The sequence below is a fragment of the Quercus lobata genome, chromosome 10, assembly GCF_001633185.2.
Source record: "Quercus lobata isolate SW786 chromosome 10, ValleyOak3.0 Primary Assembly, whole genome shotgun sequence".
Lineage (NCBI taxonomy): Eukaryota > Viridiplantae > Streptophyta > Magnoliopsida > Fagales > Fagaceae > Quercus > Quercus lobata.
This window is the reverse complement of record NC_044913.1, coordinates 13,493,214-13,513,501: the sequence shown is the minus strand read 5'-3', so window position 1 is coordinate 13,513,501 and position 20,288 is coordinate 13,493,214. Positions and strand designations below refer to the sequence as shown.

At 37.7% G+C, this 20,288-nt stretch overlaps 1 protein-coding gene across 1 annotated transcript; it reads right to left on the bottom strand.

Moving 5' to 3' along the window:
- Positions 1-8,928: 8,928 nt before the first annotated feature.
- LOC115964126 (protease Do-like 9) lies at positions 8,929-15,034 on the bottom strand. The gene is made up of 9 exons (XM_031083460.1): positions 14,272-15,034; positions 12,241-12,440; positions 11,968-12,148; positions 11,612-11,803; positions 11,102-11,334; positions 9,870-9,971; positions 9,739-9,789; positions 9,543-9,647; positions 8,929-9,447 (listed from the first exon to the last, which is right to left on the bottom strand). Exons 1-9 carry the CDS (start codon positions 14,834-14,836, stop codon positions 9,349-9,351), a joined length of 1,728 nt encoding a protein of 575 aa, XP_030939320.1. The 5' UTR covers positions 14,837-15,034; the 3' UTR covers positions 8,929-9,348.
- Between the last annotated feature and the right edge of the window lie 5,254 nt (positions 15,035-20,288).

The window sequence follows — 20,288 nt, the reverse complement described above, 5'->3', positions numbered from 1 at the left end:
GCCGATAACCCCAACCTTAATGATTTTTCAATGGTGATCTTCTCAGGAGATACCAGAACCAGCTCCACTCCTGATCCCCGTTAATTTGCTGCCTCATCCACATATACTTTCCAGGGTGAAGGGTATTGTATGGAGATTAGGCCAACTGATTTTTCATCCATGCCATGCTGCTTCATATCTATTTCTTTAGGAAATTCAGCAAACTCGGCTACTAGGTCGGCGAGGACCTGGCCTTTTACAGAGGTATGAGGCATGTACTTGATATCAAAAGCTCCTAGAATCGTGCCCTATTTAGCAATCCTCCTGGTATAATCCACGCTCCGAAGTATTGACTTAAGCGGGAACTGAGTTAGGACAACCACAGTGTGTGCCTAGAAGTAATAGGGAAGTTTTCGTGTAGCATACACTACCGCCAAGATGGCCTTCTCCAATTGTAAATACCGCACATCGGCCTCATGAAGTGACTTGCTTACGTAATAGACTAGTCGTTGTATACCACTGTCTACACATATCAAAACAAAACTTACCGCATGAGAGACTACCACCAAGTAGGCAAATAAAACCTCATCCACCTTAGGACTAGACATGATGGGTGGCCGAGATAGGTACTCTTTAAGCTGTTGAAATGCTACAGCACACTTCTCGGTCCATTCAAATCACTTCCATTTATGTAGCAAAAGGAAGAAGGGTCTACACCTATTTGCTGACCTGGATATAAATCAATTCAAAGCGGCAGTCATCCCGGTCAGTTTTTGGACCTCCTTTGGGATTCCGAGGTGATTGCAAGTCGTTAATGGCTATCGGGGGCGGTTTTTTGCGCGCAGCCACGTGCCTTTGGAGGTGTGACTTTGCTAGGCCCAGATTTGTTTTGGGGAGGTCAACCCGAAACTCGACATTAGGCCGCATAGACCAATGGCTACCGGTGTATTTTTTAGCTTACAAAATAGATAAAACCCAAAGTCTTAGAATCATGATAATGGTTGAAATAAATAAATAATATGCTTAGCTTAATAGCTTTGATTAAATGGTGAGTTGATACGTTATTATTATGTTTATTAAGTTATGTTCAATATTAGAAAGTGTTTAATTAGATGTCCAATGTCCAACAATGGGATGAGTCCAATAGTCCATGTTTAGTTGCAGTTCATGGTTCATGTTCAACATAATAAGGTATGTCCGGCAATGGTCCATGTCCAAATAATATATGTCCAAGGGTGGTTCATGTCCAAATAATACAAGTCCAACAATGGTTTATGTCCAAATAATATATGTCCATTAGTAATATATCAATTTATTAATATGTATGTTTATTATTAGTGAGACCATGTTTATTAAATGGTGAGATAATGGTAAAATGATAATGAGTTAACATATACTCAATAATGTAATTTCAAAGATGGAGAAAACATTGACTTATCTTTTGTGTTTCTGACTCTAGCCGTGTAGCATCACTTTGTTCTTCATGTGATTTGTGGCTCCAGCCATATAATGTTGGTGAGCTTCATAGTTTGTGGCTCTAGCCTTATAGTGTTAATGAGTTAATAAGATTCCAGCAGTATAATGACATTAGTTGAGTGGTATAATAATAATAATAAACGAAATATACTTGATAATATATGTTTGAAGGTAAAATATAATGACTTATTTTCATAGTTTGTGGCTCTAGCCGTAGGACAACAGTAGACTTAGACATTTCAGCAGCGTGATAGAATGAGTCCAGCGGTACAATATGATATTATGAGTCATTCCATGGCGATTCCATGATTGAAGGGGAAAAATGGGTGCAACTAGAAGGAGAGAAAGTATGTCCAGCCTTGTGCATAGGTTGGTTAAGTTTATCCCCTTTCATCATACACTTAAATGACTTTTTCTATGTAATACTCTTTTAGGTTTTTAGTCAAATATGGGTGATATTGCCTTCCATAGGACAGGCTTTTGATTTTATAAGTTTTTGCCTTTCATAAGAAAGGGCTTTTAGTAATAAGTTCTTGGAAAAGCGTTTGATATATTTTAAGATGTGTGGAAATGGTAAGAAATATGTATATATTGTGAGATATGGGTGTTTGTAATATGTATGGGAATTATATGTAGATTTTTTGTTGGACATGGATCTTGTATGCTATGTGAGGCATGGAGTTTAAAGATATATGATGAGTATGTATAGGTATTTTGTGAGGAAGGTGTTTATAAAATATATGGAAGTGTGAGATAGATAATATGAAGGTTGAATATAGTAAATACATGAGATTTTTCGTGTTATGGGTTATGTTGCTTTCTAAGAAGGGAGATTTTGTATGGGAAATAAAGAATGAGATGGAGATATGTTTTGGGCAATAAAAATGAGTGAAATTTCAGAGCATTAAAGTGTGGGAGAGATGGATAGTGTGTAATGGTGCTATCTAGGAAGATATATTTTTGTAAGGAGATGAAGAAGTATAGAAGAGTTTAGAGATCTTTAGAGATATGACAGCAAAATGAATAAAGTTTCAGAAAATGGAAGATGAGAGAGGGATGAAGAAAGACATGGAGATCTTTTAGAGATATGGCAACAAGATGAATGGAGTTTCAGAATTATTGAAGATCAGAGAGAGGGATCAGACAGAGGGGGGGATGGATGATGTCTTTAGTGTGTAGCTTGGTCCTCTTTATATAGAGCCAAGCTATGTAACTAGATCAAAATTTAGTTGAAGGAAAATTAGCAAATAAGGGAAAATCTTTGACAAAGTAAGTGGTTTTTTGTTTTTTAACCAAAAGAAGAAATTTTGAGACTTAAATGTTGCTGACACAGCTGGATGATGTCATGTGGATGACATCCTTTGCTTGGAGAAAAAATACTTGGCATTAAATTCATGATTTAACTAAAGATGGTAAGATGATCTTTAAGGGATCCTCTTGTTTCTGGTACCACAGCTGCTGGGATTGGGCATTTATGAGCGAATGACATCATTTTAGGACATGTGTCAACCTGCTGGAGTTGCTACAGATCTGTTGGAGCTGTTACAGCTTCTGCAGAAGCTGTTTGCAGCTTCTACAGAAGCTATTGCAGTTTCCGCTGGAGCTGTTACAGCTTGTGCAGAAGCTGTTGCAGCTTCCGCTCGAGCCGTTTTTGGTGTTTTTGGCTAAGTTTCTTCTCTTGGAAAAATTATATGTTTAGTCCATATATAATTTTGGTAAGTAATAGACTAGTTGGTTGATATTTGATGAAGTTTTAGAGATATAAATATGATCTTTTTGTATTTTAACCAAATCTTGGAGAGTAAAGAGAGCATTTAATGCTAGATATGAGATGTAATGTGCTTGGAATTGATTTATATGAAAATAATAAAATAATTAATATGGAATGATATGATTATATTTTAAAACTTATATTATATGATGGACATTAATTTTTATGTAAAGAACATGAGAAGTTTTATCATTTTAAGTGCTTATGTGATATGAGAGACTTACCCAAATGTTACCTTTTGCACACTGACCCGTCAGAGTTCAGGGAATTATGGAAGACATGTCAAGCAACATGCTTTCCTTTATCAACTTTTAACCATTGGAGTTTTATTGAACATACTTCTTGGCCCTCCAAACCACGACTCCCAAAATTCCCCCGATAAGACTCATGAGCTTGGATCATGAGCCAAAAATGAGATATTGTGCCATGAGCTCGAATTATGGGCCTTGATGAGATTATATCGCCATGAGTTTTGGACCATGGGTTTTGGCATCATTTTTGTGAATAAGGACTCTTTTGGGCTTTAAAATAGATTCTCCCAAAATCTATGATAATATTGATGTGGTGCGGGTCGCCAATGAAATGAAGCCATGTGGTGTGAAAAATTTGTCCTCAACAATGGCCTTAATCTGATCTAAGTTCACCTCAATTCCTCTGTGAGTCATCATGTAACCAAAAAACTTTCCCGAACCTACACCAAATGAACATTTGGATGCATTCAGACGTAACTTATGCTTCCTCAGAATTTCAAAAATGTTCGTGAGATCTCCCATATACTCAGACACCACCTTACTCTTTACAACCATATCATCAATATAGACTTCAATGCTCCTGCCCAACTGTGGTTCGAATATCTTAGTCATCATCCGTTGATAAGTAGACCCTGCATTTAAAACCAAAGGACATCACTTTGTAGTGATAGTTTCCAATGAGAGTGACAAAAGCTGTCTTTTCCTGATCGTCCAGTGCTAGTAGTATCTGGTGATATCCTTGAAAGGCATCGAAGAAATTCATCCGAGGATGGCCTACCGTCGCATCCACCAGCTGATCTATCCGAGGCATAGGGAAAGGATCTTTGGGACAAGCCTTATTGAGATCTGTGAAGTTCACACACACACGCCATTTCCCAGTTTTCTTTTTCACCACCACCGTATTAGCTAACCACTGAGGATAGAAAACTTCCTTGATAGCCCCTGCTTGTTTAAGCTTTGTTACCTCATTTCCGACAGCCTCGACATGTTCTTTGGACGGACGCCGAGGTGGTTGCCTCTTTGGAGTAATGGAAGGGTTAACATTTAAATGATGACAAATGAAATTTGGATCTATACCCGAGGCTTCGTACACGCTCCAAGCAAACACATCAATGTTTTTTCTAAGAAATTCAACCAATTACTCCCTCTCCTGCAGAGGCAGTTGAGCTCCGACCTGAAAGAACTTCTCCGGATCATCGCCAACAATTACCCTTTCTAGATCTTCACATTTCGCTTCATCGGTTGGTCCATTGAAGGGCAACGCCGGAGTTTCTGATTGCTATAAACCATTATCAGCGATGGCCGAGATCTCAACCTTAGGCCAATGTTGGATGGCCGCTACCAGGCATTGTCTGGCTATAGACTGACTTCCTAATATTTCCAAAACCTGACCTCCAGAGGGGTACTTCACCTTTTGGTGAAGAGTGGAGGAAACAGCTCCTAGGGTATAAAGCCAGGGTCTGCCCATAATGGCCGTATATGGAGAGAAAGTATCTACCACGATGAAGTCCACTTCCACCACATCTGGGCCAGTCTACACGAGTAATCTGATCTGATCTGATCTTTCGAAACGACCATTTTACCTTCTAAACTCACCAAAGAAGAACTATAGGCTGTTAAGTTCTCAGGTTTCAAATTTAGCCCCTTATATAGGTCAGGATACATTATCTCAGTACCGTTGCCTTGGTCAATCATCACCCTTTTTACATCGTACCCACCAATTCTAAGTGTAACCACCAAAGCATCATCATGAGGCTATATGGTTCTAAGTTTATCCTCATCTGAAAAACCTAACACCAGTGGGATGCCCATCTTGACTCTCTTCGGCATTGAACTAGATTCCTCAGCTGGGTAATGGGATATCGACATTACTCTAAAGGGACAAAATCTGGTCCTCCCTGGGGCAACAAATATAACATTTATTGTGCCAAGAGGGAGTCTTGAAGAAGCATCTCCCCGAAACTCCAAACCCGTTTAGCTTCCCCGGCCACTAGAATGATGCAAGAGTTGCTTTAACTTCCCTTCCCTGACCAGTTAGTCTAGATGGTCCCACAAGTTTCTGCAATCCTCGGTAGTGTGTCCATGGTCCTGATGATATTGGCAATAAAAGTTTTGATTATGCCTCATAGGATCTCCTACCATCTTGTTTGGCCATTTAAAGAACGGCTCGTTTATAATCTTCTCCAGAACTTGTTGTACTGGTTCTCGGAACACAGCATTAACCACCTAGGTGTTGGCAGATCTTGGCTACCCAACAAAGTCCTTCCGAGGTCGGTTATTATTGTACCGGTCCGACCTGAAATCCCTCATTTCTTGAGGGATCACCTTAGCCTTTCCTTTCCCCTGTATTTGGTCTTCTTCTACCCTTCTGTACTTGTCAATCCGATTTATAAGTTGACGCACACTGATTACAGGCTTACTAGTCAGAGATTTCCTCAGATCATGCTCGGCTGGGAGGCTAGCCTTGAAAGTACTAATGGCCACATCGTCTATTTCATTAAACATCTCCCAGTATCTATCTGAGTTGGCCTTCAGAGTCTCCCCCTCCCGCATAGACATAGATAATAAGGATCCCAAAAGTCGAGCAACCCGACTACAAGTGATAAAGCGAGCACCAAAGGCCCGGGTGAGCATCTTAAAGGAGTCAATAGAATTCGCCTTTAAACCATTGAATCACCTCATCGCCACTGGGCCCAAACTAGATGGAAAGACCTTACACATCAAAGCCTCATCTTTGGAATGAACGGCCATCCTTTGATTGAAATGACTAACATGTTCCACTGGATCTGTTCAACCATTATAAATGGTGAATGTGGGTTGATGGAATCGCCGAGGAAGACTCGCGCCTTCTATGTTTCGTGTGAAGGATGACTTAGAAACTTGGCTCAACGCCTTGTTCATGGCATCGTTCCCCAGGCCTTTGCGAGGCGAGCTCTTGTGTCTACGTCTATGGTGGTACTCCTCGTCGTAGGAGAAAGACTCGCTGGGCGGAGTTCTGGATCTCTGTCTATAACTAGCACCATCTGTCTCCTCGAAGTACAACTCGGAGTTAGGCAATGAACGTATTCGCCATGCGTGGCGCAATTCCCTCTTCAACTCATCGATTTCACGTTGGATGTCTCTATTGTTCTTTGCATGGGAAACACGGCTCTTCCCTCGAGACTGGCTTTTACTAGTATGAGCTGTGTGCACACTTCCCTCACGATCTCCTCTCCGTTCGAGGCTCCTACGCGGATTAATATGTTGAGACCCCCTTGATTCTACTTAGTGTAGATTAGCATCCACCTAGTATGGACCTATCGCTGCCTGGTGTGGACCTGCTTCTTCCATCTTAAACGTTGCACCCGAATCTCTTTCAGAATAGATCAAGTTCTTCCCACAGACGACGCCAATTATAGAGACAGAATTTGGATTGGACCCAATATAGGATTGGGTTTAGCCCAATAAGCCCAAACAATGAATTTGTAGAGCGTGGGTGAAAGAACTAGTTCTATCCAATAAGGAAGACAATAACAATTGTTTATTTAAGAGCATCAAACACAATTAAGATAAGAAAATCTGTCCTCGGCACGGCCTGAGGAGCTATGTTAGAATGTCTTATTGATGAACAAGATTACAAGATTTCAAAGGACTATTACAAAGATTTCTTAGTTTTTCCGATCTCTCTCTTTTTTGGCCACCTTTCTATGCTATATACTATAATCTTAGTATCATCTCTATCATACACGTGTAGGTTAGATTCTAAGAACTCCTTCTTGTCCCATCCAATACCTCCCAGAACCTTCAACTAATAGCTGTAAGGCTGCTTAACCACTGTTCATGTATCACCTCCACATTAATGCGGCCAGAGAGTTAGCTGGGATGCATTTAATGTGGAGGTAGCAGCTTTTGAAGATATTTGTTGCCTCCCTTTACTCATCCCTTATTCAATGTCTGACTTCTAATCGTGATGCAACCTCGAAGGATGTCCAGGATGATAAGACATTCTTACTGATCTCGGACCTCTGTTTCCAAGATGACTTTCCTCCTCGGACATATTTTGGACTATCACACACAATCCTTTTTTTTTTTTTTATCATACCATTCCCATAATAACCTTATTTGACCATCCTCGGATTAGTTAATATCCTCGGATTGGGCTATAGACCCAATTTGTACAGCTTTTAATAGTACTTTTTGGCTAATTGACCCCTACAAAAAGTATTTAGTATTGTAAATAAAATGATAAAAAAAAAAAAAAATATATATATATATATATACTTGCACCAAGGAACACATATGAAATTATGAATTAGTCAATAACAAGACAATGGGAGTACAAACCTCATTAAAAATCAAACAAAAAATGAAAAAAAAAAAATTGAGAGAGAGAGAGAGAGAAATGACTTTTTTGTGTGGGAAAAAAAATATGCAGAAAATGGGAGAGAGTGACAAATTTATAGTAAGAAGATGAAAATAAGAAAAGCCAATAAAGGAAGATAAAATGGCACAATTATATGTAAAATTAAAACCGTCTAAAAGGTATATATGTATAGACAATACTTAGTTATAACATTAAAATTAAAGTAGATGAATATGTAAAGTTAAAACTTCCTAAGATAAATTTGTAAAACTAATATATTTATATATTTAATATTGTCAAAAAAATTAAAGGTAAAAAATAAATATGAAAAATATAATGATGCGGCAATGACGTGGAGGATGAGATGGTTTAACAGAAGCGTAACAATAATAAATGTTATGTTTGAGATTTTAGATATATATATATATATATATATATAGTGAGTGATTCTCTGTTACTGGCTACTACGTATCTATCTATCTATATATATACGTAGTAGCCAGTAACAGAGAATCACTCACTGCCTCTCCTCAGCATGACACTCACGGGTACAGCCTCTCCTCAGCATGAAACTCACGGGTACAGGGGATTGTTGAGGTCGCTTGTAGGTATTGAAGGTGGTGGTCACGGTTTACCTTGCTCATTGAACTGAAAATTTTATTAAGAGAGAGGAGCTACAATAATTAGGCCAACATTCTCACATTTTCTTCATTATGGCAGCTAATTGATATTGGAGAGGACAATGAAAGAAGCCTCATGCCAGTAAGTTTATCGAAAAAAGAAAAAAGAAAAAAGAAAAGAATCAGCATAGGATTTTCTCCAAAATGGCCTCGTGCAAACAGCAAACACATGCACCCTTTTCCCAAGGCATTTATCAAGATGCCCCCATGATTAGGGCATTCAACAGAATCCATATCTAAATGTAACTAAGAACCTCACATTCCAATGTTCCACAAAACTCACACCCAATTGTTAACAAAATAAGGATGATATTTATATGTCCCTTATGCCATTATTTGTATGATAAAATTATTCAAACATTCCCCTTGTAATTGCTGGTGGACAAACCCTCTAAAAAGCATGCCACTGCTAGACAAGATATTTCATAGTATAAGGAAGAACAAAAATGGTATTATATTTTTTCTTTCTAAATTCGAATATCAGCAAAGTTGAGATTCCATTCACATCCAATTTATGGTAGCTATTACACAAATATATGCCTAGCATCTCTCTCCAAAATTTATAGAAGAGGGAAAATGTTTGCTGAGGACCACCCCCTTCAATTCTACAAGCCGTATGATTTCCTTCGCTACTTGCAAAGAACAGAAAACTATCAATCCCCAGTAAGGTACCTGCACCTAACCGTTCTCCAGAGCCAATGTGTAACATCACATACTAAGAAACTACAAACATAGAGCTAGTAAGTCTGGCCTCTGAATCTGACATCTTCCTATCCAGATGTTAAACAAAAGACACACACAGGCAGCGCAGGCTAAGAAAATTAGTTCAAAATGAACCTATGATCCACCTCATGACTTGAGATCATCAGACATTGCTGATGGTATGCAGTGTGTTGCAAGAATATCTAGAGTAGCTTCTTTTGCAGTCTTTGTCCGAAGAACCACTATCTGCACAAAAGAACACTTACGAATAAATGAGAATGCAACATGTGTGCGTGTCTGTATCACATATATAAACACACAGAGAGAGAGAGAGAGAGGACCTGCTGATAATCTAAATCAAATTTCAAAAATTCATCTTCACAGCTCTCTACCATGGTGGCCAAGCTCTTTAGATTCTTCACAGGCTTACCATTAAAAGCAAGAACCTACACAAATATATAAGCTACAAAAAACTCAGTGACCGAAGCAATACAGCAACTAACATCAAAGCACTTGCGGGAAACAGCTATTACGGACCTGGGTGTTGACGATTTCCTCGTACCCAATGTTGATATCAGCAACAAGCACCTTAAACAAAACATTAAAGGTAAAAGCCAGAATTTTGAGAGAGAGACAGACAGACAGACATACAGGCAGACAGAAAGTACCTGAGAAACCACAACAAGCTGCTCATCTGGTGATTGTGGCATTGAATGCAACAGTTTATCCAAAAGCTTGACTGGAGCTTCAAATTCATATTCCTTTCCGTACTGCGCATCATGCAGAAGGACGTCAGGATTATGAAACACCAAGCAAAAACTTTGCGAAGTCATTCATTACAATACTAAATTTGGTAATTAGATGTTTGAGATCAAAATAGTAGGCTGCCAAATGCACGTGCAAGTTGCAACTCACAAGGACAGAATACTCTTCATAAATAAAATAAACAGATTAGGGCATTATCAAAAGCAAAAGGTGGATGATATATTGAAAGCTCAAATGCCATTAAAAGTTTGAAATGAAATGCATTTTTCCTTGCATAAGAAACCATCAAAATATAGAAGATTTACAGAGCCTAAACGTGTGCAGGTTGAAATACTAGGAACAAACAGTTAGAACCTCTAATAAATAAAAGAAACATCACATCAAGCCTAGAATAAAAAATTAAAAAAAAAAAAAAAAAAAAACTCATTTCCTTTTTATGGTAGTTAGAGCCATTTTGGTAGGGCTTTTGCCTTTTAATACAAGAAGCTGCAGCAGCATTAAGGAGCTACCCTAAATGGTGCCTTATTCGATGACAACCCAACTGCAATTGGAGCTCATCCTCACACATTCAAAGTAACAGTGATCCCAAAGCAAGAAGGAAATATATTTATTTTCCCTTGACAAGTATCATGCTCTAAAATATTGTAAAAGCCTTCAGATAAAGAAGACTAATTGAACATTGTTTTTCAATTAGTAGCATGCTGTAACATATTATAGAAGCCAGGTAGATAAAAAAGACTAGCAGAACAGGGTTCACGGGGATGAATTGACGAAGCAATCAACCAACCCAATGCAACTGCATATGCTCAAAAGACCAAGATGCCTTGTCACTATAGCATATAAAATTTAAAAAGTATGAAATTGTCAATCATTAGAAAATTGATGTAAGATAATCGACCATCCTCATCATTTCATGCAAAAAGAAAGAATTGAGAACTCAATTCAATCAGATTAACTAATTACACAAGTTGTACAGCCTCCATCATGCTAAAGTTCTTTGGATGTAAAATAAAGATCAGCTAGAACATCAAGAGAACAAATGGTAGATGCAAAAGGTATTAGATCGTTGCCTATGCAGACTTACATATTACAGAGAAATAAGCACACAAAGGGATTCAAAAGTTTAACTACAAACCTCAGAACGAAGGTATGGAACAGATACGGTAGTAAAAACAAATCCACCAATGATATAGTATGAGGGAGGCCTGCCTTTGTTGTGTGCTGGAATAAGCCTTTTGTGAGTTGCAAGATCAATGTCAAAGTTGAGAATTTCAGAATTGCGGAGTACTTTAATTGCTGCATTATCCCCAGTATACTTCTGGGTGACAAGGTAACTAAAACCTATGCGCTCTCCATGCCGAAAAGGAACTGCAATATCACCAGGGAATAGGATGAAATGCCATATCACAAAAGGTTCAAAGTTTGAAGGAACAATAAAGTAACAAAAAACAAGTATAGAACTTCACATGTTTACATTTAAAACCCTAATGCAAAATTTTCATATGTTGTCAATGTAAAGCTATGAAGCTTATGTCTTTATTGACCCCATAACATCTTATTATCTCTCAAAACAGGGTGTGCCACTGGTGATGCACTTGAAAATTGTTTTTTTTTTTTCCCTACAATCACAAGACATCATGCTTACCTGTTCCATCATTAGCAATATCAATCCCATCAAAGCTAAGAATAATATCTGATGGTTGCAAAACATTAGATTCTGGGGCAGTGGGGTCTATTCTTCTAATACGAACACCCTTCTGATCAGGTTTCATACCCATTGACATCCGCAAATCAGGATTCTCCATCTTCTGCCACTCGACCCCAAGGATAGGGAATCCTGGCATGTTATGAATGATAATCAGATTCAAAGGGGAAAAAACTAAGTAGCTGTGATTATTAAAATTGTATAATTACACATGAATGAAGAAAAGCCACAAGATGGATCACAACTTTCAAAAAGTTAGTACCAAAACTTAATAATCAAACCTGTGACTAAATTACCTGTATATCCTCCATTCTTCTCATAATCATGGATGAAGTGCATGATGACTGGTGTTGGTATCACATAACCTATATTCTCTACATCTTCATGTTTAAGGGACTGAAATGCAATACCCACACAATTGCCTTTATCATTAAAAGCAGGCCCACCAGAATTCCCAGAGTTTATAGCAGCATCTATCTACAAAAGCAATCATGAAGAAAGGTATCAGGACATTTTTTAAATGCGCAAACCACATTATTAACAAACTGCTGGCACCACGAAGTTGTAACCTGCAAGCCCAGAAGCTCAGTGGAACCATGAACATAAGAGAGGATCTCTATTCGCGAAACAACACCACTTGTAACAGAAATTGTGTCTCCCCCAATTGGGTAACCCACAACAGTGACAGCATCTTGAAGTGCAGGTAAATCCCCAAATTCAACAGGTGACACCCCTTCCCAAAAGTCATCATCATCAACCGTAAGCATCGCTGCAACATCGCATAAACCAAAACTTGAAGTCAATTAAAAATCCCACAATTTGAGCCCACGTACAAACAAAATAAAAAGGCTACAAAAAGACTTTACACGTGCAGCACCAATGCACCTGTGACCTTACTTCACAACTTCCCTCTCTCCAACCCCCATCTATATTGAATACAGTATTGACAACTTTGCTAATGATTCATCCTTCCCACTCTCTTCCCAATACCCTACTTATAACCCCTATCTCGTCACCTCTTGCAAGAGCTCATAGCTCTTCAGGTTTTTTTTTTTGGGATAGGTAAATGGGGGGGGGGAGAGATGGTGGGGTTCGAACCCCAGCACTCAAGCACCACAAGAGGTGTTGAAACCAAGTTCATAGTAGGCTTTTGTTAATCTTAACATCTACCTCTCTCACAGTTTACCATTCCCATTAGTGTTGCAAATAAGAATTGAAAGATAAACTTTCTTTGGGGTGGTATGGGGAATGAGATGAGGTATCACTTGGCAGGGTGGGATACGGTGTGCACACCTATTGCTAAAGGTTAACCAAGCACTTTCAGGAAATTGGTTATGTCGCTTTGCGTGGAGGAGTTATTATGGAGGCAGGTAATTGCTGTAAAATATGGAGAGAAGTGGGGAGGTTAATGCTGAAGGAACTCATGGTTGTGGCTTATGGAAAAGTATTGCAATGGGGTGGGATGAGTTCCAAGGGAAGGACAGCTGAGTTCATTTTTGGTATGACAAATGATGTGGTGTGCATTGGTTCAAGATGTCTCGGTTGGTTCCTTGTGGGAAAGACAAAATGGCAGGGAATAGAGGAGCTGGGATGACAACTTTGTGAGAGACTTTAATGATTGGGAGTTAGAGGAAGTAACCTCTTTCTTCAATGTTCTATATCTATTATAAGTATATTCTCACATCCTTTCTAAAGAGGGCAGAGATTGATTGAAATGAAGCTTGAAAAGGAATGGATTTTTTGATGTTGACTCATTAAGTCATTTTAGGATGCCTTAAGGGGCCTTGTGATATGATTTTTCCTTGGAAGAGTATTTGGTGTGTCAAGGAACCTAGGAGGGATCTTTCTTTTGTGGACAGCAACACAAGGGGAGATCCTCACTAGTGAGAATCTTATTAAGAGAGGATAGTAGGATGGTATTCTATGTGTCATAGTAGCAGGGAGACAGAGAGCACATTCTGTTACAATGCAGTGTTGCATTTGCATTGTGGAGTTTCATCTTTCATTCCTTTGGGTTTCATTGGGTGTTACTGGGGTAGTTCCTAACCTTTTGTTTGGTTGGAAAAAGTGGGTCAGCAAACATTCCTCAGATATTTGGAACTTGGTTCCACCACGCTTGATGTGAACTTTGTGGCAGGAATGGACTTGTTGTATATTTGAGGATATGAAAATATTAGGGATACAATAACGTGCTTGCTAGATTATTGTTTGTTTGCTCTCAAGCATGGGGCTTTAGTGAAGTAACCTTATTCCTGAGTTCCTAGAATCATTATCTTAATGTACATAACCTTTGTTATTCTCTAGACTCCTAGGCTTGTTCAATAAAATACTTACTTTATTGTTGCCAACATTTTCAACCAGAACAACAAAGCCAAAAACTTGTTCTCAATGGAAACAAATGTAGAATCCCCTCATCTCCCAATGCAACACATATCAACACTACCACAAAAACTCATCTCAGCACAAACTTGCTCCCCAAAACTAACTAGCCCATGAATTAACACTTCCACTCAAATTTTAAGTTTTTTTTTTTTGAAAACACAAATGAAGCTCAAATATCTATTCCAAACACAATCACCAGAAAGAAAGGAAAGGCGTACCAATGTCGCATTCGGTGCCGATAGCGAGGACGGTAGCGAGGAACTTGGTGTCGGAGCCACGCTTCTTGAGCTTCACCTGAGTGAAATGCTCGACGGAGTGAGCGTTCGTGAGGATTCTCCTCCCGGCGATGATGAAGCCACTGCTACTCGAGCTGTACTGCCTCTTTCGCTGCCAGGGCAGCGAGAAGTTCGGCTCCGTGTGCACGCAGAAAACCTTCACCACCGCGTCCATGGCCGGAACCACCCTGGCCCCCAGTCCATCCCCTTCTCCGACCACCACGTCGATAAACTCTCCGCCGTTCTCCAACACCCTCGGCGGTTCCCTCCTCTGCAGCGGCTGAGGCTTGTCGGGATTGAGACGCTTCTTAGGGCGGCCGCGGGGACGGTAATCGTCGACGGAGGTGGTGCCGTTGGGGGAGTCGATGAGCTCGACGTTTCCGACGGAGAAAACGTCGTCTAAGGCGGCGGTGGAGGTGGTGGCGGTGCTGGAAGGGTTATCTAGGGTTTCGGCAGAGGGGTTTTTGGGCTTACGGCCTCTTTTCCGCTTGGTGGGCTCGCGGCCCATATTGGAAATTCAAATGCTAAGAATGAAAGAGAAAGAGAGAGGGAGATTCAATGGGATAAAGAGAAAGAGGTTAGAACAGAGTTGCAGAGAGAGAGAGAGAGAGAGAGAGAGTGAGCAAAATTGGGGAGGAAGCGAGCTACAGAGACAGAGAGACAGACTCGTTACTTTCGTTACGATTCGGTTTTCGGAATTAAATGTGTCCTGTCGTTTTTTTTTTAATGTATATACGATTTGCTGCTATTGTCGTTTGTTTTCGAGTCAGACGACCTGTAGTTCTACTATGTCGTTTTTTAAAATCCAAAAAAAAAAAAAAAAAACTGACTTGCCGTTTCAGTTTTAACATGAATTTCCCTTCTTTTTTTTGTTTTTGTTTTTTTGGGGTATTAAAGGCGTAGAAGTATACAACTGCAAATTGAATGAAAAAGTTTCCAAAACGTTATTGGCGGGGAAAAAGGCTGTAAGCCTGGACAAACAAATCAAGCCAGACCAATTCAACCAAGTCAACCCAACTGGGCCAGGCCCACATAGTTCTGGTCCTTAGTGCCTTATACCTAGTCATACATAATCAAAGCTGCTCTTCCTATTGTTCACTCCCTTAATGCGGCTGATGGAGGTTCATCTACTTCTCACATTCCGTGGAAAGTTGGTACATTGAGGAATATCCAAAGAGTTATTTAGGAAATCAGTTTGATTCTATCTCAGATCATTTTGTTTGAAAAAAGGAAGGATCCCAAATAATAATCTTTATTCATAAGTCGCTCATTCAGCTATACCTCGGAGACACAATCAAAATGTACCATGCATGGTTGCTCCACATTCTTCTCTAACTACTTCTCATTAATGGACTCTTAATGTATGCAAAGGAGTGTAGTTCGTCCAATAAATTCCTACCTCTCTCTCTCTCTCTCTATCTCTAAGAAGTTTAAACTTTCCAAAACTCCATGAAAAGGAAATGATTCAATTCCAAAGTGCGTGTCAAAGTCATTTAGAGGTGAGGCTTTGCTTCTTCCCTATCAAGGAAGGCTTATCTCCCAAGGGCCTCTACTCAATCTTTTAGTGTGGGACAATGTCAAGGAGAGAAGGGAATGTATCAAGTTGGTGAAGAACAACATAGCTACATTAGTTTGGCATTTCTCTCCGTGAGATAATTAAGCTTGGAGCATTACGACAATAAATTAAGAGAACTAAGCTTTACCCAAAGATGCCACGTACCCAAAGTGTACACATTCATAGTATTATATAAAAGCATATAAATTTGAATCTAGTCTTTTTATTTTCCCAGTTAAGAAAGACGAAATTGCATGTAACCACAATTGACATTAAGGGTCTGTTTGGTTGGAGGAATGGAAAAGTGAGAGGATGGAAAATTAGTGGGAGGATAAAAATTATTTAGTTTTCCTTTGTGTGTGTTTGGTTGGAGAGATGGAAAAGTAGGAGGGTGGAAAACTCTTTTGTTTGGTTAAAAAGAAAAGTGGGAGGATAAAAAATGTAATTTATATAAATTGACTATTATACCCTTGTTACATAATAGGTAAGAAATAAATTTATTTGTACTCATTAAATAATATAAAATTTACCAACAATTATATTTTTCAATGAGAAGTGTTACATCCACAACATTTTTCGCAATACTTTCACAACAAAATTTATGTGGAAAATTGTTACTAGTTCTAATTTAAACTCACCACTGAAATTATTTTTTTACTCACCAATATTAACTAATAACAATCTGTCACTTAAAATTTATTATGAAAATATTGTGGTAACATTTCTCAATTAGGATTTTTTATTCATTATATTATTTCTTCTTTCTCAACCTTCATTTCATCCATACGTTTTTTTTTTTCTTCTTTTTCTCCTCCACACACGTTGTCCTTATCTCTATCCCCCTTCTTTTATTTTCTTTTTCTCCCTCATTCAAGAAGGTTCCAGCACTAGTAGGCGTAGCTCTCATTCTCTCTTTTTTTCTCCAGTGGTCTCTCTCAGTTGTTTTTTTTTTTTACTTGATTCCAGAACGGAGTATTTGTGTAAAAGTGTTGTGAGAGCACTTTTCTCTCCAGCCTTTTCCTCCCAATTTGGGAGGATGAAAATTGTGGGCCCGGGAGAGAACTTTCTCCCGGGTTTTCCTTCCTCCCCATTTTCCTTCTTTTGCCAAACAGTGGAAAACATTGTTTTCTACCCTATTTTCTTACCTCTATTTTCCATCCTTCCTATTTTCACCTCAACCAAACATAGTGTTACACACATCAAAGTATAATTAGAAGAAACTTGCAAGAAATTGAAGTACATTTAAAGTATGGAGACACCTGACAATTGACATCAAATTATAGGAGACAATTATTATATTGACATTTAGTACAAAATTGAAGTTCAATTAAAATCTAATTTATATTCTTGATTGAACTTCCTATATAAGATAAGATACAAGATAGGGATTTATAAATTGAATCTACTCCCTTTTTTTGGAGCACATAAGACTATTGAGAGTGTTGAAGTTTTAGTTGCTATTATCATTGCATTTGGTTTCATCCACTGAATAAAGGACATGTCTAGCTAGACTCATTCATTTTTCACCGTCAGTAGGTTTTGCACTCAAACCTACCTATCAACAAAACGCACCCAAAGAAAAAGCTCAGCACACAATAGCCCCCTTACTTTGCTGCCAATTAAAGTTACCTTATAATGCAAGCTTATCTATACAACTCTAGAGCCCCTAATGTTTTCCATTACAATAAACTGATATAGCCCCAAAAATCATTAAAGACAGCACAAGTTAGAACCAATGAATCATGATCCATAATAAGGAAATATATATATATAAAAAACATGGTCAAAACACACCTTTAATCAAATATGTGGTCACGTCTGTACTGTACCAAGTCATTTTTTGGATAAAGAATTAAGTTTCATAAGTTTGTTTATTTTAGAAACCAAGCACGAAACACAGCTTAATGGTTTTTGTTCCTCTTTAATTATATTTCTCCCATTGTGGGCGACCCTTTTCTTATTATGTTTGCTTAATCTTTACTTATGCCCCCCGACCAACCCTTTTCAAGTCTGCCATTATTCTAGCCTTCTTCTCTAGCTGCCTCACTATTTTTTGGCTTTAGGGTTGCCTTGCTTTTTTATGCCTTGAGTTTCAAACTAATAGTTAAAAACTTAAAAGGCCTACCTATAGCCTTTATTATTATTATTTTTTTAATTTTTTTTTTTAGAAAGTTATTATTATTATTATTATTATTATTATTATTATTATTTAATTATTCTACTCTTTCTTTCTTTCTCTTACAAGTCTATTTGTTAAAATATTAATTTCAGTTTTAAATAGTAACAATTGCCTTTCATTGACTTTAGTAGTTACACCAACTAAAGATAAAAATAAATAAATGATTTTTTTTTTTTTACTTTATCTATAACCGACCCCCCCCCCCCCCCCTCAAAAAAAAAAAAAAACACAAACAAACAAAAATAATCTACTCTTTGCTCAAGTTTCCAATTAAGACCAAGGAACATTTCAAGTCTACTTTTTTTCTCTTTTTTTTAGTACAACTATACATTTATTTAGTTTACTTTTTAAAACAAAACAAGCCAACAAATATAAGCTCACCCAAAAATTATTTATTGTTCATTTGGGAATAGTTTATATACATTTTCTCTAAAAGTATACTAAATTATACTTGTATTTTGAAAAAGTGAAGTTTTAAAAAACTATACATAAAAGTTAAAAGGTAAAATTTGAGCTTATAAATTGATGTCAAGCAAATACTAAGGTCTCCAAATATTTTCAAGCTCTTTTGTTTGTTTTCATTTGTCATCTCCATCGCTAACTATTATCCTTCTCTACGCTAGCTTGTACATTTAACACCTATCACAAAAACCATAAAGCTTTGAAGGAGAGGGTATTTAATGCAAATTTTTTGAAAAATAGACCTGCCTTAAATCCCTTAAACTTATTTTTAGAAACTCACAAGTCAAATAGAAATACTTCTTGCTAGATCACCTAGTGTACTTTCTACATGCAAATGATGATGTAGAAGTATATTATTGTGCTCTACAATTGTACTAACAGGAAATTACGTCACTATATTGGCTATTCAATGTTTGATCCAACCCACAAACACGGCACGAATCTGATACGAGTTTTTGCAGGTTAGGGTTGGGTCTTAGTGGGTTTGGGTCATAAACAGGTCGACCCAAATGCAACACGATAAGAAACATGTCATAAGCAGGTCAACCCACATGACCTACAATAGACACGTTTGACACACCAATTTATTCGTGTTAACCCGAAATGACAAATTTAACACAACCCATTTAACTTATATAACAAATAAATATTCATTTTATTTTAGATTTGTCAAATAACTTTTATATCAAATCCAGATTTTAAACTTAAAAAGAAAAATAAGTAATTACAAAAACTTACAAGGGATATAATTCGAAATTGAAATGGGTCGAAGACTTGAAGTGTATGGACTACTTTTAGGATGTTAAAAAAAAAAAAAAAAAAAAAAACCTTCTAGACAGATGTTATATGTAATATTAAGCAAGTTAAAATGGGTTGTGTCACATTCGCGTTAACCCAATACAACCTATTTATTAAGCGTGTCAAGTGGGTTGGATCAGGTCAACCTACCTTATTAATAGGCTGGGTTAGGGTTGAAGGATCATGACACGATTATTAAATGGGCCAGGTTCGAATTGAGCTATACAGTCAAATATTCCTACCTTGACACAACACAAACCCGACACGCTAATCCGAATTGACACCCCTAGACTATACTTCTCAATGTATGAATATGTTGTAGAGTACTAAAGTGCTCACAATAATTCCAACTTTTAATGGATCTACTAATTGAAAGTAAAACAGGGGATATCCACGAAAATTCTAGCTACCAATTGTTATACCAAAGTTATATAATATAGTCTCTAAAAGACAACACTATAGTTCAGTTTTTGTGGTCCCAACGATAAATTAAATTATTTTAGGTCAGGTATTACTTGTGAAGGATTAAATAGAAGAGGTTCATTCTGATTGTTACATTATAATAATAGAGTAAGAATCCGATTGTTACTCTAGGTCAACATTGACTCTTCCCCTCTCCAATCTCTATGAATCAGAGTAATGTTTGTGGTCCTAGAATCTCCACAAATCCCTGTCATTGTTTTCATATAGCTGGTATTATTTCAATTTGGTCCTTGTTGTGGTCCAACATTGTTAAATGTTGCAGTTAGACTAGAGTATCACTTGAATAAATTGGATAAAGCATTTGAGCATCCACTTTTCACCAATATTTGTTGCTGAAAAATGGTAGATTAATTGTTACTTATTACTATTAACTAGGTAAAAGGTTATACAGTTGTTTTAAGATGATTGCTCTTTATCATCAAGTCAAGATATCAATTGGTTTTTAGTGTAGGCAAAAATTGAATTTAAAATCTAACACTAATC

What these genes read in the sequence shown, in the direction of transcription:
- LOC115964126 (XM_031083460.1), bottom strand. Translation starts at nt 14,836, where the DNA reads ATGGGCCGCGAGCCCACCAAGCGGAAAAGAGGCCGTAAGCCCAAAAAC. An exon ending in AGGAAATCGTCAACACCCAG is followed by an intron (nt 9,648 to 9,738) that starts GTCCGTAATAGC and finishes ATATTTGTGTAG; the next exon opens with GTTCTTGCTTTTAATGGTAA. An exon ending in TTGATTTAGATTATCAGCAG is followed by an intron (nt 9,448 to 9,542) that starts GTCCTCTCTCTC and finishes TCTTTTGTGCAG; the next exon opens with ATAGTGGTTCTTCGGACAAA.